We start from the raw sequence: 20,552 nt of genomic DNA, 5'->3' as shown, positions 1-20,552 counted from the left end.
TCTGAAGTTCAAAGTGTAAGAGAAGTATGTGCACGTGTGTGTTGTTGGGGGTCAAAATGTACTCCCATGAATGACAGTGGTATACTAGAATACTATGGGGAAGGGTCAGTAGTTTCAAAGTAGTTTAAAAGCATATCTCTTTACCAGACCAGCGAGACCACCAGTGGCGACCCGTCAATCAGGGCAGGTGGGGAAGAGCCCTACCTGTTTTGAGCCCCACATTCTTTTGCAAAAATAAATATATATATACATATTTGCAAACAATGTAAAAAAATATATATCATTCAGTTAATAAAGCTGCATACACACATGGTCTCTTTTTTGTTTTCTTGAGTAAGGTAGCTCCAAAATGCAGGTGTTTCAGCTCAGTGCTTTCTGTGGTGGGGCGAGCCAGCAGAAAATAGGAGCAGTGTGCCGTGATTGACTCAGTGTTCTGTCACTCATGGAGACAGTACGTCATCGCCAATTCTAAGTCCTTAGTGAGGGTAGACATCCAACATTTCAGCCCTTTGGGTCCTGCCATAGAGTTATATTACATGTGCCCTTCCAAGAAGGCTCAAGGTCATTGGCCACAGATAAAATGACGTCAAATCGCGTTATATGTACAGTAGCTTTGATTGGACTGATCATGTCAACATCTTACTTTCAAACTCTTAGCTAGCAGTCATCATCATGAATCAAGTCGACAATCTACTGGCAAATCCGTTTTATTGCTTGTCATAAGGAGAGAAATAATGAAGAGAAAATATAGATAAAATGTATTGGTACTCATTGGCCAACGGACATAAAGATTACACAACAAGTTGGAAATCCCAAATTCAACAATTAGTCGTTTGGAAGGAATCAGTGGCTAACTGCAGGCATTGCAAAGCAATCACTAACGTTAGGCTGCTATTCAATGAAGTGGCTGTGTGTTTTTTTCCCCAGTTCCCACCATGAATCCAGAGAATGCCAGACTTTGAAGACAAAGTTTGATGACAAAATTTTGCCACAAAGGACCGCACACGCCACCTTCAAGGTGAGTCCAAAAATGTCTTGTATGCTGCTGCATAAATTATATAATATGCAAGGGAGATGTGTATACTGTAGCTAAGAAAGTAATACTAAGTGTATGTTGTGTAGTAAGCTGTTAGTAACCCATCTGCCTCACCCTAATTCGGTCTATTTTCACCAATGCGGTATTGTAAACACATCGTTTGTGGCCAGGGGTGGTGGTTTGCAAACTTGTTTTGTACAGCTTTGACAGTGCTACTGATAGTAGTGGTGGCGCTTGGCTTGCACGTGTAAATTCAACACACACAACATTCTATAATAGAATTGTGTTATGTGACCTGTCAAATTAAAAGCTTATTTAACGCATCAAATGGTGTTATATGACGTGTATCTTTTTTGACATGCAATGTTCAGTGTGCCTCACCCTAATAATTTGGTCTATTTGGTCTACCTCTTAATTTTGCCTACTGTTCTAATTTAGTGGTGCACATGTAGCCTATAACCTGTTTTAGAGAAATGTAATCATCGAATTTGATCGAATATCATCTAAGAAGATTTACGTGCTAAAATCGCCACTGGAGACCACTGCTGTATCCTGCATGCCAGGGCAGCGACTTCACAGTGGTCAGGTCAATTTATGTGTGGCTGATGACTTCCTCACTCCCAACTGCTAATTCCTTTTACAAATTTACCACGGGAGTCCCTCCAGTGTGCATAGCGCATGCTGCGTGTGTGTGTGTGTGTGTGTGTGTGTGTGTGTGTGTGTGTGTGTGTGTGTGTGTGTGTGTGTGTGTGTGTGTGTGTGTGTGTGTGTGTGTGTGTGTGTGTGTGTGTGTGTGTGTGTGTGTGTGTGTTGCCTTTCCTTCTTTTAGAGGTGAAAAAACATAAATGTTTGGTTTTGGCAAGGGATGCCACTGCAGCTTTTAATGAATGAGTTTAATGGGTTTGGTGGAAAGCTTTGCAATTCAAAGGTGAAATAGAAAACAAGCTGTTTTAACAATGGAGTCTGGACACATACATGTGGTAGGGAGATCCATAACTTCCTAAAACATGTATCCTGACAGGAAACTCAGGTCACTAGACAGGAAATAGAAAAAGTGAAATGGAGCATCTGTCTGTTATATGTCTATAAATATGTTCTGTACCACTTCCTCCACAGGGATGCTAAAGGTCTCTCATTGCAACAAAAATAAAAAACATACCACCAGATAAGTGAATGTGCTCATCCTCAAGCATTCGAGTTCTCTGGGCATGAACATGCATACCTACCCTATGGAGTGACGCAATCTGGACACACCTTTTCTGGACCAGGAGCTGTCAATGCAGAATGGGGGAGGATTTGTGGGCTGCTGAACAGAGCCTCCGAGCCTGTGAGGGGGAACTCCGGACATGTTGGTTTTAAAAAGGCCTGACAGAAATACAGCAGTGTGATAGGGAGAATGTCAGGAAGGGACCTATTATTCTGTGCCGTTTTGTTCCAGTGTTGGCCTGTACGACGCCTGGACCCCGTCTGCTGCGTTCTCGCTTCCCAGGATATCCGACTCACGGCCACTGCTACGACTAAAAGCCAAATATTTCACTCCTGAGACGCACACTACTTCCTGATATAGGATGCACTTGCTTGTCTCTTTGTGACCTTAAACACTAATAAAGGGCCTATAATGTAACTGGAGTCCAGAGGTTTGGAATTCGCCCAGCCAGGGCATTGTTATAGTGACAGCTCGTTCCCACTCTCAGGGAAAATAAACAGAGGGTCGTTTGTCTCTGACAAAATGAACAACAATAAGGAAGAGTCTGGATTATTTGGATAGGACTGGATAGTTGTTTTAGAAAACCTGTTGTAATGATATACACTAATGTTTTGATATTAAATGGGATGGATTAATTTATTGCTCACAGATTGTCATAAAGTCTAAAATAATTGTAAATATTAAATTGACAGTTTAGGGCTGAATCGTTAATGATACAAGCAATCAAATACCGGGTATTAACAGGTGCAGCTCCCAATGCCCTTCAAACGTAATAGATTTACACAGTAGATCCAAGGTCTGTATTGCACATTCTGTAAGACATCCATTTGACATCCATTTGTTTTTCACTCAATTTGGGTGTGGCTAAAGGGGACGTCCTTGTCGGACCCCAAGAAAAGAGAACGCATCTGTTGCCATGAAGCAGTTAACTTTGTTTAAAGAAGGCAGCTCACAGGTTACTAAGGCCAGCCTTGTATTAGGAGGGCTTGAGATTGTGGCTGTTGCTGTTGTTTTCATTGTGTGCTGGGGACTTGGACAAGAACAATAATGCATGTAATGCTGATTTTGGAACGACTCCACACAGCCTTTCCCAGGCTGGGCAGCCTTGGGAACCACTGATACCATGGCACACCGGGGCTGTGGCTGAGGCATGGTGCTGGGGTTGGGGTTGGGGCTGGGCCGGGCCCCCAATGCATGGCACAGGGGCAGGGGCATGGGACAAGGCGGAGGCACGGAGCAAGTATGTTTGCGATGACAAGAATCCTTCCTTCTGCATGGGAATGGAGGACGCACGCACACTCACTCTCTCTCTCTCTCTCTCTCTCATACAAACACACTCTCTCACACACACACACACACACACACACACACACACACACACACACACACACACACACACACACACACACACACACACACACACACACACACACACACACACACACACACACACAAACACACACACAGTACATTATGCCCTTGCACACATCGCCCAATGCTGAACCAGCCTCATGCTCAGACTATTCTAAGAGGTGACACAAGACATACTGTTTCAAGACGCCGTCAAGGAGACTCAACGACGGCAGCCATATTCTGACTAATGTTTTCAATTCATGTCCTGCATCTTTATCAGTAGCTCTTGTTTTCTATCTACCAAGGATAGAACGTGAAAACAAACAGATAAAGGAGGAGGACATTTTAGCCCCTTTTGGCAAATTAAATGTTCAACAGCTTACACTGTTTTAGAGGATCTTGAGGACACGTGAAATTAATTCTCGAATACTTTGTCACATTTGTTGCAAATTATAATATCAAAACTGCCTTTGAATTTCCTTTCAAGAGTCTTTGCGACCTGATATTGTTATAGGTGTCATTAGATGGTCGGCTTGATCACAGCTAGTCATTAAACATGTTAAAGGAATACATTTACAGTAACACACTGGTTTAAAATGCAGATATCGCTCATCATGGGAGGGATTGGTAGGACAAGTCCCAGTAGGACTAAATGTTCTATTTACTCTATTCCCTGGGTCACACCTGAAAGAGCTTGTGACCCTCACATTTGGGGGTGTTGACAGGTAAATTTGACTGATTTTAAGCAAGAGGTGGGTATGGAAGGGGAGTTGTGGGGAGTAGAGACCAGCCTCTCAGACCCCGAAGGTGTGTGTGGGGGGGGGGGGGTAGAGCCCAGCCTCGCAGACCCAGGAGGTGGGGGGGAGTAGAGACCAGCCTCTCAGACCCAGGAAGCGGGGCGAGTAGAGACCAGCCTCTCAGACCCAGGAGGTGGGGGGGAGTAGAGACCAGCCTCTCAGACCCAGGAAGTGGGGCGAGTAGAGACCAGCCTCTCAGACCCAGGAGGTGGTGGGGAGTAGAGACCAGCCTCTCAGACCCAGGAAGTGGGGCGAGTAGAGACCAGCCTCTCAGACCCAGGAGGTGGGGGGGAGTAGAGACCAGCCTCTCAGACCCAGGAAGTGGGGGAGGGGGAGTAGAGACCAGCCTCTCAGACCCAGGAAGTGGGGCGAGTAGAGACCAGCCTCTCAGACCCAGGAGGTGGGGGGGAGTAGAGGCCAGCCTCTCAGACCCAGGAAGTGGGGCGAGTAGAGACCAGCCTCTCAGACCCAGGAGGTGGGGGGGAGTAGAGACCAACCTCTCAGACCCAGGAAGTGGGGGAGGGGGAGTAGAGACCAGCATCTTAGTTATTTATGAACTTTTTTCACAAACAGGATTAAAACCAAAAAGACCACCTCGCTGTTGAAATAAAGTTGTAAAAAAGAAATGAACGTGTGAAAGGTCAAAAGTTGCCCTGGCCCATTATGGAAGCAGTGCATTTCTAAGCTTTTATATCATGTTAGTTCAATTGGGCAAACAACAAACATAAACAATGTGAAGAATCAGGTTACGAGCAGTGGTGTCGGCAATGGGGTCGACGCTTGGCTAGCGGTAACCTCCCTGTCATACCAGCCCAGCCTGTGTTCCTGGCTGCCTCTCACACGGCGATTGGGTTTCACTGCAGTGCGGTGAGCTGTGGGAACGAGTCATCACACTGGCAAGCTGCCTGGGAGACTGTGCTACCCTCCACCAGGGGTAAGGCACATGACAGGGGGGGGTTTGTGCACCAAACAATGCACTATCTTCACTGTTTTACCCAGGAAGCGAACTACAGCTGGAGCCTCCAACTGGCAGGGGACCCAGTTCATTTGTGGCCCTCTCGGGGTGTGTGTGTGTGTGTGTGTGTGTGTGTGTGTGTGTGTGTGTGTGTGTGTGTGTGTGTGTGTGTGTGTGTGTGTGTGTGTGTGTGTGTGTGTGTGTGTGTATGTGTTCCTCTTAATTGCTTTGTGGTGAGCTACTCCTCTCACAGGAACTGCAATGTGTTTAAAACCAGAAGCAACATTTGTCTTTGGTTTAATATTTCCTTTCTTTTGGATCCTCGGATATAATTACCTTTTTTCTGTGTTTTTATTTTATCTTTATCCCAATATCTTTACTTCAGTTCCAAACAGCACTCCCTAACTGTTGCAAATCTGCTTTGGGTCCAAGGCTGTGTTTGCACAAGCAGCCAATTCTGATCTTTTTTCCACTAATTGGTGTTTTGACCAATCAAATCCGATCTTTTCACCTCAGATCTTTTTCAGAGCTGACCAGATTGCTAATTAGTGAAAAAAAGAAAGAAACACAGCCATAGTGGCATATCTCTAAGCACATTATTCAGATATGTGAAAATCTCTTTTACCAAGGCTCACATCAGATGTTCTTGGCACCTCCATCTACTCTTTTAATAGTCCTTTATGTTTAGAAGACATTCTCAGTTCAAGACCAGGTGTAGACTCTTGACATTCTCCATGCAAGTCCATGATGTCCTACAGTACACACTACACACTCCTTCCCCTCCCTGGGGGCAGATTGGGATTGCTTGTGGTCAGGATGTTCAGTTCCACCATCTTCAATTTTCCTTAGATTATCTAACTTCTCTTAAACACACCATCCCTTTGACAGCCATTTCATAATAGGCTCATGTGATAAATTATGAAAATGTATTTCTTCAGGTTATTCTGGCAACCTATTCAAACTATTCAACACATAATTCAAAAGTATATTACTAAATCTCTGCATACTGCACTCTAAACTCCTCTGTAAACTTGTCATCTCTGTATACCCGCGTTCTGTGCTCCTACCATGTTGTGCTGCTGCCATGTTGTGTTGCTACCATATTGTTGTCATGTTGTGTTGCGACCATGCTGTGTTGTCATGTGTTGCTGCCATGCTATGTTGTTGTCTTAGGTCTCTCTTTATGTAGTGTTGTGGTGTCTCTCTTGTCATCATGTGTGTTTTGTCCTATATTTTTAATCCAAGCCCCCGTCCCCACAGGACGCCTTTGCCTTTTGGTAGGCCGTCATTGTAAATAAGAATTTGTTCTTAACCGACTTGCCTAGTTAAATAAAGGTTAAATAAATAAAATACAAATAGCAGACGGGGAATGATAGTGAATACAGTTCTGGGGGGAAATAAAAAAGTAGTAATAGTATATAATATGTCATTGTCCCTATGTCCACTGCTGCTGGAAATACTCACATAGCCAAACAAAGAAAAAAAAGTTGTCCAAGTTGTGTAAAATTAATTTGGAGACATGGATATTTGCAGGAGGGGTTGCTCAGAGGAATGCCTTTCTCACTGAAGATGAATGATTTTAGCAACATAAAGTCTATATATTTATCAATGATTATATATTTTAGATTTTGATCATCTTTTTTTTTATGATCTACTTTTGCTTTCTTTTTTCAAGTTCAGGTAACGGTTTGGCGACTATAATTGACTATTATCTGCCACACATACATGTTTTGTCATGGTCAAGCAGTGTTATATGTTCTGTCACATTCCGAGTTCGTGTAAACAGTTCCTCACGCTTTTCGCGGCTCGCGGGTGTCTTAAACAGTACTAAAACTGTGCAGTCAATTATCTAGCGAACTTGGTCCAGCGCTGGAGCACAAACCTCTCTCTCATTGCTCAGTGGCTCGGGGCGTGTTTTTTCTGCTGTGGGTGTTCCCAAGCAGGACGTTGGCAGCTACGCTCCCCTGCGTCTGTGATTGAGGCTCCAACAGCACGTTGGGAAAGCTGTACAAAGGGAATTGTACACGCACCAGTCAAGTCTACCTGGACGCGCACCCATCCACGGAGACGTTAGTAGAGACAGCGAGTGTATCACCATGAAGAGGCCTTGTGAGGATAGTACTTCTGACAGCGACATGGATGAAACTATTGATGTTGGCAGTGAGAATAATTATTCTGGGTGAGTTCTTAAAGATGGAGATTTGGGGAAAATATTGGGTAGATACAGAATGTCATTGGTCATTTTTCCGCGTGTAGGAGGCAAAACGGATGAAACTTTTAAGTTGAGTAAAGTTTGTCAAATGTGCATGGCAAAAAAGTTTCACTCTGGTGTAAACTTTCAGGTGACAAGTGCAAATCATCACCTTTATGTGTGGTTCATGAGCGAGGAACATTTTGGAGAATTCTCTTTAAGGTATTATAAATAGAGTATTAGTGCAGGCTACATTAGTGTTATCAAAATATGCATTGATGCATAAATTACACAATGTAAACTGTGTGGTTTTGGATAGTTGCTCATCTATAACAAAAAGAAAACACTCTGCTGAGTAAAATGAACATATATCTTATGTTTGTCCCATGCAGGCACAGCAATGGATCATTTATTAGATGTGGCTCCCCAACAACAACAACCCAAGTTATGGCAAGAAAAAAACGAAGAGGGGTAATTATTTATTTAGTAGTTTATTATCATCATTATTATTATGTATAACTTATTATTTAATAATGAAGTTTAGTTTATTAATTCGACTGTTTTAAAAACGAGCACACATAAGACTTGAAAAAGACGTACATGTACGTGAGTAAAATCATCGCGGATAACACACACTAAAGTCTGGGACTTATTTACATTGTTGTCCTCTTATTCCATTGTAGTTATCTTTATTGTGTATTACTTATTATTTAAACATGTATTTAATTATTGTAGCGTTATTGTTAAAATTATTATTATTAGGCCTTGTATTATTATATTTCAAAGTATGCAATAAAATATGTATCTATTGTAGATCATCGAGAAGAGAAGGAGGGATCGAATCAATAATAGTTTATCGGAGTTACGTCGACTTGTCCCAACTGCATTTGAAAAACAAGTGAGTTGAAATTAAAAGGAACTTACTGCAAAGTTTCATTTTCATCAAAACAGTTATGACATTTTGTGGATATTTTTAATTGAAAGTTATGAGAGTTCTAAGCCTCATACATCCTGTTGCTCCTTGCAGGGTTCAGCCAAATTAGAGAAGGCAGAAATATTGCAGATGACAGTGGATCACCTAAAGATGCTGCAGGCCACTGGCGGTAAAGGTAAGGAGTTAATTGGCTGCTTCTCTCTGCCTTACTGTGTAGTGAAATCTGAGTGAGCAGTCCCCTTTGACAAGTGGAAATAAATGCTAATGGTAGGTTTGAACTCGTGGAAAAGTGCTGCTGGGACTAAAGGAGCACTTGACCCTTGGATTGTGTTTGCTTTCATAAATCCGTGGGAGGGGAGAAGGCTGCATTCACAGGTTGCCCTGTCAGGGGTTTGTTTTGGGTTTTCTGCAAGTGTAAAAACAGGTGAGACAAAACAAACATATAAACATCCCAGCACAATCCCAGACTGTTAAGGTTATGCCTGGAAGCACAGACGGCGCCCTAATGGTCAGCCTGGGAGACCAGCATGTATCCATCCCTCTCCATTTACTAATCACTCCCATCAGTAGCTGGTGGCTACATTACAGATCGTTAGAGAGACCGGCAGTATTTATAGGTGTTTGGCATTCATAATTTCAATATCCTTCCTTTGTGTCTGTCGGCTTGTCTGTCTCTATAGGGTATTTTGATGCCCACTCCCTGGCCATGGACTTCATGAGTGTGGGCTTCAGGGAGTGTCTGACGGAGGTGGCCAGATACCTGAGCTCTGTGGAGGGATTAGACAGTAGCGACCCCCTGCGTGTGCGCCTGGTCTCCCACCTCAGCACCTGCGCCTCCCAGAGGGAGGCGGCTGCCATGACCTCATCTATGGCACACCACCAGCAGGCGCTCCACCCTCACCACTGGGCCGCCGCCTTCCACCCCTTCCCCACCACCTTCCTCCAGCAGAATGGACTGCCCTCCTCAGACAGCGCCGCCAGCAGACTGTCTATGGAGGTGCCCCAGCGTGGCTCGGCCCTCCTCACGGCAACCTTCTCCCATACCGACTCCTCTCACAGGGCGCCCTCTAATGGCAGCGTGGCGCCCTGCGTCCCCCCGCTCTCCACCTCCCTCCTGTCGCTCTCGGCTACTGTTCACGCTGCGGCCGCTGCTGCTGCGGCCCAGACTTTCCCCCTGTCATTCCCTGGAGGATTCCCCATCTTCACACCTCACAGTGTGAGCAGCACAGCGTCTATGGTAACTTCAGCTGTGAGCCCCTCCATTTCCACCACATCCACCTCACAGCAGAGCAGAGACAGAGAGAGCAGCAGCAGCAAACCATACAGACCTTGGGGAACAGAAGTAGGAGCCTTTTAAGTGTTTGACTTTTCAAAGGTCTCCTGGTGGCTAGAGGACTTCCACACTTTGAAGATAAAGGAACAAGACTGTTTTATTAACTATAGCTTGGATTTTTTGGTGTTCATGGACTTTTATTCCACCAGCTTATTTAATTTCTGACTGTGTACAGATTCAGAGCAAATGCAAGTTATCTTATGGGAGCGAGAGCGACGATAATGAAATCCACTTAAAATGTACTAATGATTTATTTTTTATTGAATAACAACACTCAAATTGGACCTATCTAGCCTCTGTCTATTTCTCCATTTTCAGTGTCAGTTTGTTTTCATCATTTTCTTAACACTGTCACTAGACCATTTGCTTCCCCAAAATTGGCTAGATAATTCATATTATTATGAGTATTATTTTCTGAATATGTGAAATAGAAACAAAATTCCTTAAAATATCCAGTAGAAGTTTTGTTTTGCTCTGACCTCTGACCTCAACTCAGTTGATTTTCTTGGTGGGGAAATAATGTGATAAACACTCACAAAGCACCCACTGGACTCAGACACCAGTTCAATGTCTACTTTTGATTTATATTTGGTTGAGTTGTCAACCAAAAATGTTGTCAACCAAAAATGTTACCATGTCATTGGATTTAGGCTAAAAATTGGGTGAAAAATATACGAAATTCCCTTTGATTACTTTTTCAAATCCAATCAGTTTTCCACTTTGATTCAACGTCATGACAGTGGGCAGTGTCTTTAGGAGTTGTTCTAATCAATCAGATGAAGAACCAAAGGGTTTGGAGATAATCAGTCAACGAATGAATCAAAGCAGAGTGTTTCTAATCTAATCCATGAATTTACACGTTTGTAAATATGAGATGAACTACAAGCTATATTGAAGATAGAAGAATACATATTTGGTGATGCACTTCAATTTGCTGCTGGAAAGAAGTGACAGGCGCTTTTTCCTTTAGAAAGTACAAAAACAACACATCACATAGCCTAGTACTTCCAACTGCAGTTCAATGATACAACTGTAACTTGTTTGGCTTTTTTCTTTTGTAACAGTTGCCTATGCAAACAAGCCCTCTAGGCCTACTCTACAGATGTCACTGATTAAAAATGTTTTTTATATATATATATATTTGGCCACTCAGAGCATATTCTTCTTTGTTTTCACCACAGCAGATCAATGGAGCCAGAGTATGTGCCAATGCTCTAACGCCATAATAAAATAAATAGTTTTTTGAAGACCACAAAGTATACGTTTAATCTATTTTGGTGAGGGAAAATATTCCTCCTTCCTGTTATGTGTTATTGAGAGGATGGGTAAAACAAAACTCTGTAAGAGAGACACACATAATAACAATTGCACAACTGGCACTGTCTGTACACAGAGTTGTAAATCAGTCACCAACATTTCTACAGCCTTTCGAGACAACAACTCACCCTATTCTGTAATTATATCTACTGTAGGGACCTATAGACATTGAAGTTTAAAAATATATCAATTTCCATGTGTCTATTGTGACAATTTTGGACTGCACCTCCTGACAATTGTATGCTATAATGTTATTGGTTAGCCTATTGTTATGCGAGATGGTATTCAAAGGGGAAAAAGGGAATATGTACACAGTCTGGTTCGGTTATTTTCTCCCTTGGAGAAAGAATATGTCAACGCGATTGCAGGGTATCAGCATCCCTGACGAACCGTTGGTTTGGAACTGGTCCCACCTGGCACAGACATCAGTTTAACATCTAATTTTGATTTACATTTGGTTGAGTTTTCAACTAACGTGAATTCAACGTGAAATCAACAAAAAAAGTAACCATGTCATTGGATTTAGGTTAAAAGTTGGGTGACAATAAGACGAAATACCCTTAAATTGATGACTTTTGCAAATCTAATCAGTTTTCCACATTGATTCAACGTCATCATCACAGATTTTTTTGGGTTGAAATGACGTGGAAAAAACATTGATTTAAACAGTTTTTGCGCAATGAGGTATAAAGGAAAAACAACTTTGGTCACTCCTCCCAAGATGGGTATTTACTAGCCTAATGCACTCTCTTTGTCACGGGTCTGTTAGAAAGATTTACGTTAGTAAATCACTGTCAAACCATTAAATTCCTTAAGAGGAAAAGTATCAGCATTTCTGCCTACTGCCCACCGACAATCATGGGAACAGCGCTCGGTTATAAATCAGAGGGTTATCTGCTTTGCTCTGGACTGGTTCTCACGCCGGGGTGAGCGCATTGAAGTGGCTGTCATAAATCACATGATCCACAGAAACATGAAATGGCCAATGCTGTGGGATGGCCTTACCCCTTGATCATGACTCTCAGTTCTACTACATTGCACATAAGAGTCATTGGACGAAGGCGTCTTCTGATCCCCAATGCTCAAAGCGGTACGGTATTGGAAGCATAAGGACCTTATCTTTCATATCAGCAAGAAATCATAAAAAAATATATATATATTAAATTGATACATACCTTGGTAGGGTTAGGGTTCCCACATGGTCATATCTCCATGTTACAGCGCTTATTTACATAAAACAGACAGAAGACAAGATGCGACCACCTGTGCTAATTAGCCACTTAGCATGCTCAGAACACATTTGTGTAAGCGTAACTCGGGAAGTGTAGTTTCGTTAGATGGAGGCGCCCATTGCTGTGTGTATCTGTGAAAGACTGCTACAGTAAGTTTCTCTTTTTAATTTGTAGGATTCTTTCTCGCTGATTAAAGGTACGTTTCGAAAGTGTTTCGATATGCGATATGTTTCGAAAGTCGTATCGCAAGCGATGATTCTAAACGTTAAAACAGCGGTGGGATTGTAGTTCATATGAGGCAGTCATGGGCGAAGCTAATGGCTTGCGAAATGTATGGCGAAGGCCACCTAGAGTTTTCGAGGGCTAGGATGGCCTGTGCTGGTCTGTACACCTTTTAGTGTACATCATCGTTTATCATTGTTAAATCTAGTGTTTATCGATTCCATATTATTTTAGGAAACTGAGTCTACTATAAAGTTTCGAGATGCATCATCTCTTGGTTATCAATGTGCCGTTTTTGGCATGTACCCTAATTCCAATATTTTTTTCAATTTTATTACGTGCCAAATTTTTTATTCACATTGACAACAACGGATTTGATGTTCTTACTTAAGACTGATTCATTATCATCAATGAAGCTTCGTCAAGAAGGCCAAAATACCTAACTTTTTACTTTTACTTATAATTGCCAAACTCAACAAGTTGATCTAAATCTTAAAATTATTTTAAACATTTGTGATCATGTTGCAACAAGTGTTTATTTCTTAAATTGAAAATAACCTACTTCTTATAGGTTACAGGATTAGTTTCAGTAGGTTGTCCCACCATCTAAAGTTAGGCCTACCTAACGAAAAACAATATTTAAAAAAAACTGACAATCTGAAGTTGTAGGCTACAGGTGACAAATCACATTCTATCATTTACACAAAGTTGGCTAGAAGATGTTCAAGTGAGTGATTGCAGGAAACCATAGCAATGTCGCCACCTTGTGATTAAATCTATTCAATCATTGTGTAACAGTATAACTTTAGACCGTCCCCTCGCCCCGACCCGGGCGCGAACCAGGGACCCTCTGCACACATCAACAACAGTCACCCACGAAGCGTCGTTACCCATCGCTCCACAAAAGCTGCGGCCCTTGCAGGGCAAGGGGAACCACTACTTTAAGGTGTCAGAGCAAGTGACGTAACCGATTGAAAGGCTGTTAGCGTGCACCACCGCTAACTAGCTAGCCATTTCACATCCGTTACACTTGGATACCCATTAGCCAATCCATAGACATAGATTTGAACCATTTGGACCCAGAGAATAAGATACATATATGACTGGATTGTAGGGATACAATTATTAAAGTGGTAGCCTGAAGTGCAGTAGACGGTTATGTGACTCTCTCTCTATTGACCTCTGGTAGCCTACTTTGCAGCATTAGGGTCACTGAGTAGGTCCTTTGCATGCAACAATTGGGTCATTGAGTTGAGATTACCGGTAACTAGCTAGTAGTAATCTACGGTGTAAATGAGTTTTAGCACAAGTTAATTATCAATTTTCCCGAGCCCGTCATACAGTTTTTACTATGAGTTAAAGTCCATGCATTGTCTAGTCCCTTTTAGAATATGATGGTGGAAGACTTACTCTCGTCTCTAACATGTAGGCTCAACATTTCCGAAAGTCCCATTACAAGTCAGAATGTTGAGTAAACTTAATTTGCACTTCAGATGTTGTCTGCTGATTTTGTCCTTATGTCAGAGGTAATCAGAGACAAAATATCCACAGGGAAGTGTTATCCCGACATTCATTACACTGGCCTGTATATGCTTCTGTTGGTTTGGATTTTCGGTTTGGATTTTCTATACTGATGCAATTCGCACCCGAAGTAAACACTTGGACATAAACATACATAAACAATGGCAGAGCGTAACCGAACTACAGACCGAATATTGCCGACTTTTAATTTGCAGTAAGGAGCAAGCACTCCCAGCTGATTGGAGAAAACGTGCTTCGGTCGACAACGTTTGGTTACGTTTTGGCTATTGTTTACATATTGTTCATCGTGCAATGTGTCAGGAGATTGAAAATACGAACCGGAAATACAAGTGGACAGAGCCATTTACAGACCAGCGCCACAAAAAGTTGTATCTCCACTTCCTACTGTCAAAATGGCCAACTGCAGGAACAACTGGTAAAGTACGTTTTAAATACAATTTTATTAAACATTCTGGCCTGTGTAGACTCTTTTTTTTGGGGGGGGGACTGAATATATATTCAGACTGAATATCCATGGGGTAACCATGGTAACAGTCTAACGTATTAGGCAATGCATTGTCATGTGTAGCCGATTTCAGTTTGTGATAGTGCCGTTTAAGTTGATTACCTTTCTGTACGTCCTGAATTGACTGGAATTTCAATGAAATGAACCTCGACCCTGCCACACACACACTGATAGCCAAACTGGATTGGATGAACATTTGCTTGGCTTTATGTATTGTTTCATGATAGCCCTATGCTAATAAGTGGAGTTGTGGTGTTCCAACAGTGGGATCCCAGCTGTGGCGGCCAGTCACAGGGTCATGGAGGGGCCAGCTACTGCACACTGTGGTCTCTACATCGAGTACAGTTATACTTCACTTGATCATTAATGCTTCAGATATTAAATTAGTTAAAGTAGCATTTAAATTCTCTAGCTTGATCAGGTAAAGATGAATTGTAATGCTTCATCATCACCTCATGGTGTCACTAAAGCTCTAGTTCTGATACACAGGTCCTTGCGCCCTGCCTCAGAAGCGTAGTGTACAGCTGCTGCTAATCAGTAGACATGTAGCCTTTCATAGTAAGTATTTTCATATTGTTCAATTCTGAATTATAGTGTAGAGAATATAGTAACTTATGCTTCTAAAAAGGTTAAGGCCTAAACTCATTATTAAACAGAGTTAGGGAAATCTGCTTTTAGTTTATTTTCACCCAATGTATGGGAAAATCGACAGAGTTCCCTACCACTAGATGTACTGGTGCCTCTCAGGTAGTTAAAATTGTTGATTGGGGACCACTTTGCAGAGGAATGTGATTGTTTCTCTTGATTGTATTTTGTTTATTTGTATTATGTTTTGTAAATTGTGTATATTCAGGGCTCACTTGTAAAAGAGACCTTGGTCTCAATGGGACTGAAATAAAAAGGACTTACATGCATTTATCGTGAGCGCTTATCTCGATCAGTTATCTGGACCATGTGACCTGCAGGGTTCTGGTTCTGTTTGCAGACAGCTGCCACACTGATCTTATCTAACATGAGGCGTTTTGCTTACAGTGTCCTCCCTCTCCCTCCCACAATCAATTCCCAGTCGCAGCACACTGGGGCCTGGTGCTAACATGGTTTGTCACCGCCGATAAGTCTTGGGCCCTGGATGCTACATTGATGCCTGATGGGTATCAGAGCCTCTCTGTAGAGACCATATCAGAATTAACCAGGCTGTGTTTGCTCTGACATAACTGTATTTTATCTGGCTGTCTTATGATCGCCTACAGTCTGTATGCCGGTGTTTAGACAGTGTTCAGCCAGGGAGTCATAAGAGAAGATGTGAAGACATGGTACTCTCCCAGCGGGCAAAAATTGGCATGTGGTTTCATAACGACGACATGGATTTTTTTCGGTTGTAAATCCCGTGTTCTAGTTGAGGGCACATCCCCAAAAAATTGAAGTGTTCAAATGTCCAAAAGATGCCCAGTGGGTTCATGTGTCAATGGTTACACATTTCACAGTTTCGCACACAGAAACATAACACAGAAAACATTAAACCAGGGTGTTTATCGGTTTATGAATCTACTCTTTTTAATGGTTTAGACTTTTTAAAAGATGTATCAGAAAAATATGTAGGCTTATCAGGGAATGCTATAGGCCTATTACCAGTCAGATACTTGTCAAAGATCAGGAATAACAATGATTTGATAGAGGGGAAAGTTACCTTTTGTAAAAGCTGGGGAAATTATGTTGTTGAAATCATGAAGTGTGACTGAAATCACATAATCACAACTGTTCTGGTATTCAGTGATCACCTCCACTGGTTTGATATCAAAATCTAATACATCTGGTACCAATGTTCCAGATTGTTACATCATGATGTATTTCTTTCTTGATATATACTTCACATGATCCCCCAATGATCTGCCATGAGAGGGGTACTGTAGTTTTTCATAAGTTCAGTTGCAATGACAATGGTTTAGTGTGTGAGAAAAATATGACATAGCTTCAGGGGCTAGCCGGTGACGTTTATTACCCTGGTGCACATCCACACATCCACCCCCCCCCCCCCCCCTCTACAATACCCACCACCACCACACACACACACACTCACAGACAGAGATCTAGGGAGGCTATATTATCCCTCACTCTCTGCATCTCACTCAGTGAGGCAGCCTACCCCGAGAGACATTAGCTATGATAACACAGCAAAATGTTGAGAGAGGATCACCATTTTCCTATTAAAACCATGACACTGAAGACCTATTAAAACCATGACACTGAAGACCTATTAAAACCATGGCACTGAAGGCCTATTAAAACCATGGCACTGAAGGCCTATTAAAACCATGGCACTGAAGACCTATTAAAACCATGACACTGAAGACCTATTAAAACCATGACACTGAAGACCTATTAAAACCATTGCACTGAAGGCCTATTAAAACCATGGCGCTGAAGGCCTATTAAAACCATGACACTGAAGACCTATTAAAACCATGACACTGAAGACCTATTAAAACCATTGCACTGAAGGCCTATTAAAACCATGGCACTGAAGGCCTATTAAAACCATGGCACTGAAGGCCTATTAAAACCATGGCACTGAAGGACCTATTAAAATCATGGCACTGAAGGCCTATTAAAACCATGACACTGAAGGCCTATTAAAACCATGGCGCTGAAGGCCTATTAAAACCATGACGCTGAAGGTCTATTAAAACCATGGCGCTGAAGGCCTATTAAAACCATGGCGCTGAAGGCCTATTAAAACCATGGCGCTGAAGGCCTATTAAAACCATGGCGCTGAAGGCCTATTAAAACCATGGCGCTGAAGGCCTATTAAAACCATGACACTGAAGGCCTATTAAAACCATGGCGCTGAAGGCCTATTAAAACCATGACACTGAAGGCCTATTAAAACCATGACACTGAAGGACTATTAAAACCATGGCACTGAAGGACTATTAAAACCATGACACTGAAGGACTATTAAAACCATGGCACTGAAGGACTATTAAAACCATGACACTGAAGGACTATTAAAACCATGGCACTGAAGGTTTCACCTTTTTGTGCCCTCACCAGTTTGCATCCCTGCCACACACTCATAGGCCAAAAACAGCAGTCAGACACATGCTCCAGCATTGCTCCATGCATTGACAAAGCTGCCTTGTAGCCTTCCACAATCAGTCCAAACTCAGTGAAGGGAACTCTATTTGTTATGTTTTTGGAGGATATATTTGTGCCATATAAATGGATGATTGCACCTTCTATATAATATAAGCCGTGTTTCTAAACAGCAGCCGGATGTGGGTACTTTAGTGTTTGATGACTCTGTTAAATAACTTATTGTCAGAATCTCTCCGCTCTCGACATTAGCATGATAGATAATGTCTCTTCAAAGTGAGTGGCTGCTTTGAAGAGTCGTGGGTAAGGGGGTGGAGGCACAATGCTTCTCACTTTCTGATTAGAGCTTATCGGGAACTCTCATATCCTCTCTCTCCTCCAGGATGGGCCACGGCAACAAGCCCTGCCTCCTAACAGCATCTTAGCAGCTACGCAGGAGAGCTTTACAGGCAAGTGGCTTTGTGAGGCTGCAATCTCCACCAGGGATCTATTTCAGTGTCATTAAACACGTCAGCAGAGCCTTGAGCCAACCAAAAATCAAAGTTTCTATTAAACGCCAGCATCTAGGTCACCCCAGCCACTGAATATTGACATAGCTAATCTCTCAAACTTTGGAACATATTTCATTCATCTCCTCCTTCCCTTTGTCGTGATTCGCTTTCATAGTTGGCTAAGGCTATTTTCTGGTCCATTCTGAAAAGGCATCAAATAATTAATTTGCTTCAGTGGTTTCAGTCAGTGGGAGTGAGAGTTTAGTCTCTGAGGTTGCTGGCTCTCTTCGTTACTGGAATGCAAGGCACTCTGAACAGGAGATATGAGGAATTCAGCCATACTGCTCTTATACTGCTGTAAATGTACATTTCTCCACTATATTAAGATGCTGTTTCCCCTACCACTGGGCCATGAAAGCTATAGTATGTGACTCAACAAAAGGTTGTGATGCAGTGTAGACTAGGACAGAGAGAATAAAGCAGTGTATACATTTCCTTGCACAGACATCAATGTATTTAATCTAATTTAGATTTAAATGGACTTCAGAGAAATTAGATGAACTTCAAAGAACATGCTTAAAGATCCAATGCAGCTGTTTTTATCTCAATCAAATATTTTCTGGTTAACAATTAAGTACCTCACTGATTTAAAAATGAAAATGGTCAAAAAGAAACAAAAATCGCTTCTTGATAAAGAGCAACATCTCAAGCAAGAATTTTGCGAGGACTGTCTGGGTGGGGATAGGAAAACTGAAAACTAGCTGTTATTGGCCGAGAGGTTTGGAACTCTCTTTCTTATTGATCTGTTAACTAATTTACCACCAGGCAGACCAAAACTCAAGCGGTCATTTCAAATAGCTCTTACACTAAAAAGGCATTATAATTTTCACATTTCACAGTATTATTCCAACCTCATAGTGTGGAACTATATATAAAACACAGGAAAATCACATTTTGTGGTGGCTGGTAGCCTAGCGGTTACAGTGTTGAGCCAGTAGCCAAAAGGTGGTTAGAAGCTGACAAGATGAAAAATCTCTCTGTGCCCTTGAGCAAGGCACTTAACCCTAATTGCTCTGCTAAATTACAAATATACATTTCAAACATGTTATTTAATCTTTAGATTTTGGACTAGATGGGAAACACTCTCAAATTAATTTGTATTTATTTTACTAGACAAGGCAATTCTTATTTACAATGACGGCCTACTCCGGCCAAACCTGGACGACGCTGGGCCAATTGTGCGCCGCCCTATGGGACTCCCAATCACAGCTGGTTGTGATACAGCCTGGAATTGAACCAAGGTCTATAGTGACACCTCTAGTACTGAGATGCAGTGCCTTAGACCACTTCGCCACTCTGGAGCCCCACCAAGATGGGCTCCCCCCTCAAAATAGAAATGTCAGCCTTAATTGTGCATTATTGTAGCATGCAGTAGTGTAGTATTGTATAGGGTGAAATGTTAATTTTGCATTGGTCTGTGAAGCTGACACAGCAGGTTTCCATTGATACATGTAATAGACACTGAACTCCATGCCGAGGTCATTCACTGCAGACTGCAGAGGGAGTGGCCTAAAAGCCCATTGTTAGAATCTCACTAGGAAGCCCCTTCCAGCTGGGGTCTGAGCCAGGATTTCCGTTAGTCTGCTATAGTCAGCTTTTGGACGTAAATGTGAATAAATAGAAAAGCCGATAAATACAATTGGCACCGGCCAATTGTCTGGGAGAAGAAAACTAATTCCATTGCAAAATAATGCTTTTTAGATGTAAATACATTTGACTGGCAATGTAAATTGGTCCATGGGTTCATTTGCATAATTCAGTGGAATTAAATTGGTGTGTGTGTGTATATTCGTTATGCATCTTATTTATCACACTCGTATCACAAAGATACAGAGCATCTTGAGCAGACAGTCTGTCACACAGCGCTTTTATAAACCCAGTCATTGCGCAACAATTCTAAATGCGATTGTGTGTTGAAAAATAGTTTTTGGCCATGATTGAAAATAGCAACTATTTTTATTTCTCAACTGGTAATTGAAGGGCGCTTTCCATTTGCCATTCAAATGCATTAGCAATAGAAGGCAGGCTTCATCAGCGAGTCACAAACCATTTTGCAATGAGCTGGAGGCACTATGCATTTTGTAAACGCATAGCTACTTAATTGTTTGAAACCTGAACATTTTACTACATATTATGATGCATGTTTTACTTTGCTTCAAAGTAGCCTAGGCATATACATGTCTCAATTTAGAAAGATAAGATGCAAATTAGATGACGCATTATTTTGCAATGGAATTTGTTTTCTTCTCCCAGACGTTGCCAATTGTATTTATCGGCTTTTACT

General features: G+C 42.0%; 1 protein-coding gene across 1 annotated transcript; it reads left to right on the top strand.

The window, feature by feature from the left end:
• Positions 1 to 7,313: 7,313 nt before the first annotated feature.
• Positions 7,314 to 11,062, top strand: LOC139556257 (hairy/enhancer-of-split related with YRPW motif protein 2). The gene is made up of 5 exons (XM_071369969.1): positions 7,314 to 7,527; positions 7,932 to 8,010; positions 8,354 to 8,437; positions 8,567 to 8,648; positions 9,154 to 11,062. The coding sequence occupies exons 1-5, from the start codon at positions 7,445 to 7,447 to the stop codon at positions 9,828 to 9,830; spliced, it is 1,005 nt and encodes a 334-aa protein (XP_071226070.1). The 5' UTR covers positions 7,314 to 7,444; the 3' UTR covers positions 9,831 to 11,062.
• The last annotated feature ends 9,490 nt before the right edge of the window (positions 11,063 to 20,552 follow it).

This window comes from Salvelinus alpinus, chromosome 27, assembly GCF_045679555.1.
Source record: "Salvelinus alpinus chromosome 27, SLU_Salpinus.1, whole genome shotgun sequence".
Taxonomy (NCBI): domain Eukaryota; kingdom Metazoa; phylum Chordata; class Actinopteri; order Salmoniformes; family Salmonidae; genus Salvelinus; species Salvelinus alpinus.
This window is presented reverse-complemented; position numbering and strand designations above follow the sequence as displayed.

What these genes read in the sequence shown, in the direction of transcription:
- LOC139556257 (XM_071369969.1), top strand. Translation starts at nt 7,445, where the DNA reads ATGAAGAGGCCTTGTGAGGATAGTACTTCTGACAGCGACATGGATGAA. An exon ending in AGTGAGAATAATTATTCTGG is followed by an intron (nt 7,528 to 7,931) that starts GTGAGTTCTTAA and finishes TGTCCCATGCAG; the next exon opens with GCACAGCAATGGATCATTTA. An exon ending in GCAGGCCACTGGCGGTAAAG is followed by an intron (nt 8,649 to 9,153) that starts GTAAGGAGTTAA and finishes CTGTCTCTATAG; the next exon opens with GGTATTTTGATGCCCACTCC.